The sequence below is a fragment of the Nestor notabilis genome, unplaced genomic scaffold (assembly GCF_000696875.1).
Source record: "Nestor notabilis isolate BGI_N333 unplaced genomic scaffold, ASM69687v1 scaffold28188, whole genome shotgun sequence".
Taxonomy (NCBI): domain Eukaryota; kingdom Metazoa; phylum Chordata; class Aves; order Psittaciformes; family Psittacidae; genus Nestor; species Nestor notabilis.
Window position 1 is genome coordinate 11,563 of NW_009940082.1, and position 1,988 is coordinate 13,550.

Genomic DNA, 1,988 nt, shown 5'->3' on the forward strand with positions numbered 1-1,988 from the left:
ATTCTGATCCACAGAAATGGTTTGTTTCCATATTGTCTTGTTTAAAAAATGTGCTAAAGTTTTATTTTGATAAGGTCAAAACATTGTAGTATAATTTAAAATATTGCCTATAACATACTGTCAAATACATCTGTCACAATGCTATTGAAATCCATATTTCAAGGGACTATATAAAAAACCAAACAAAAAGTTAAGTCAAAGCAAAAGTAATACCTTGTCATAACGAAACATTCATGCACTACGGAAAAGAGAAACTTAGCAGGCAATCACTGCTGGAAAATCGCTGTGTCTCACCACAAAGTTCTCTGTTTTAGGCAAAACAGCGTCTTTTGTTGGAACACTGTTCAAACAAGAAGTTGCAGCCAGTTTCACTTTAGTGTTTGTCACAGGACAGAAACTACAAACAAAAACATTACTTTCAGCAAAACAGCCCTTGAGCTGCCCGCCTGCAAAACTCTGATTGAAAGTAGGCAGGTATGTGCTGTCTCTGGAATATCACAGCCTCCTTTGTATTTATTTTCCAGGTTTTGCAGCAAGCAGTTTTGTGTTCTCATTCTTTCTTTCTCCAGAAAGAAAGGAAAGGGAGAAACGAACAGTGGTAAACTTTGTATCATAACCCTTATAAGTTAGAAGTTATCTTAGCTTTGTTTTATGCCATGCACAGAAATTATAAAGCAGCTGTGTCTCACAGGCAAATGTTAGGGAACTCACACATAGTCATTTAATCTGTAGCCGCTATGGGAAGCAGATGTCAGGGAAGAAGCATGGTTTCCCTTGTAGACAGTTGGTGGTCTATAGGAGGGAGCAGTCCTTCTTACGCTGCTCGGCTGCGTCTGGTAAGGTGTCTCGTTCCCGTGACACTGGCTCGATGTGCAGAGCAGAGCACCACCAAGGATCGTCAAAGATGCGGAGACAAAGCCAAGGTAAAGAGCTTGACCTATCTCATACTTCATCCCACTGGGAAGCACGGGGTTGTAGAAATCCGTAACGATGTCGTTAGTGGTCCAAGAAACAGGTACCAGACAAACGAGACCGGCCAGGATGAAAATGATCCCCCCAGAGACTGCGATGGAGGCTTTGGCAGAAGTCCCCTTGGCACACTGCGTGCACTTCATACCGATGACAGCAATCACGCATGCCAGTGCGGAAAGGACGCAGGAAATTACCATCATGGCACGGGCGACTTGGAGGTCACGGGGCAGTGCCAGCTGGGAGCGGTGGACTTGGCACTGATAGATGCCAGTGCTGTGCCAGACGCACTCCATCCAAAGCCCTTTCATATAGGCCACAGCTGTTATAATATTGGTGCCTACATGTGCTGTTCGCCACCAGTGTGGCAGAATAGTAGCAATTAATGTCCCAATTAGGCCGAGCAGGCTCAGGGAGAAGCCAAGTAACTGAACAGCTGAGCTTGCCATGTTAATGTTTGTCCTGCCTAGTTCTCTTAACAAAGCACCTCCGCTTGAATTCCTTCAGAAAACATGAGCTTTTCTTGGAAGATATGCAGCTGTTTTACTTTGACACCTTCTGCTCTCCTAATAAAAGGTAATTGAGGAAAAAAGGAATTAATTATTACCCAAATGCATTACCTCTCCAGCCAGTAAGGTGCATTCCAAGTGCAGTTAGTTCAATAATTAGCATAGTTATCGCTGTTAATCGTACTTTTGTGGAAGTAATGGGAAAGCAAGTTTCCCTCTTCGCTTATATAAACAGTCCTCTGTTGCCTGCTGGGAAGAAAACTCAAGACAATTTATGAAATGGAAAAAAATATTTTAAATGCAAATATTCCTCTTCCCAGCAGACTCTTCAAAAAAACAAACATAATTTTCTTTCTAAAGCAGAGAATTAGTTAGTGTTAACACTTGGAATGAATGAGATTTATGAAGTAGAGAACTGCAGGTTGCTTTACATGATGAAAACATTCCCAGAAGGTCATAGCAGGACTAGGAAAACAATAAGGATATATTTGCTCAAAGTAGGGAGCAAAG

General features: G+C 42.0%; 1 protein-coding gene across 1 annotated transcript; it reads right to left on the reverse strand.

Annotated features, from left to right (window-relative positions):
• Positions 1-707: 707 nt before the first annotated feature.
• CLDN14 (claudin 14) lies at positions 708-1,418 on the reverse strand. The gene has a single exon (XM_010020190.1). It carries the CDS (start codon positions 1,416-1,418, stop codon positions 708-710), a length of 711 nt encoding a protein of 236 aa, XP_010018492.1.
• Between the last annotated feature and the right edge of the window lie 570 nt (positions 1,419-1,988).

Coding starts and splice junctions, on each gene's coding strand:
- CLDN14 (XM_010020190.1), bottom strand. CDS start 1,418: ATGGCAAGCTCAGCTGTTCAGTTACTTGGCTTCTCCCTGAGCCTGCTC.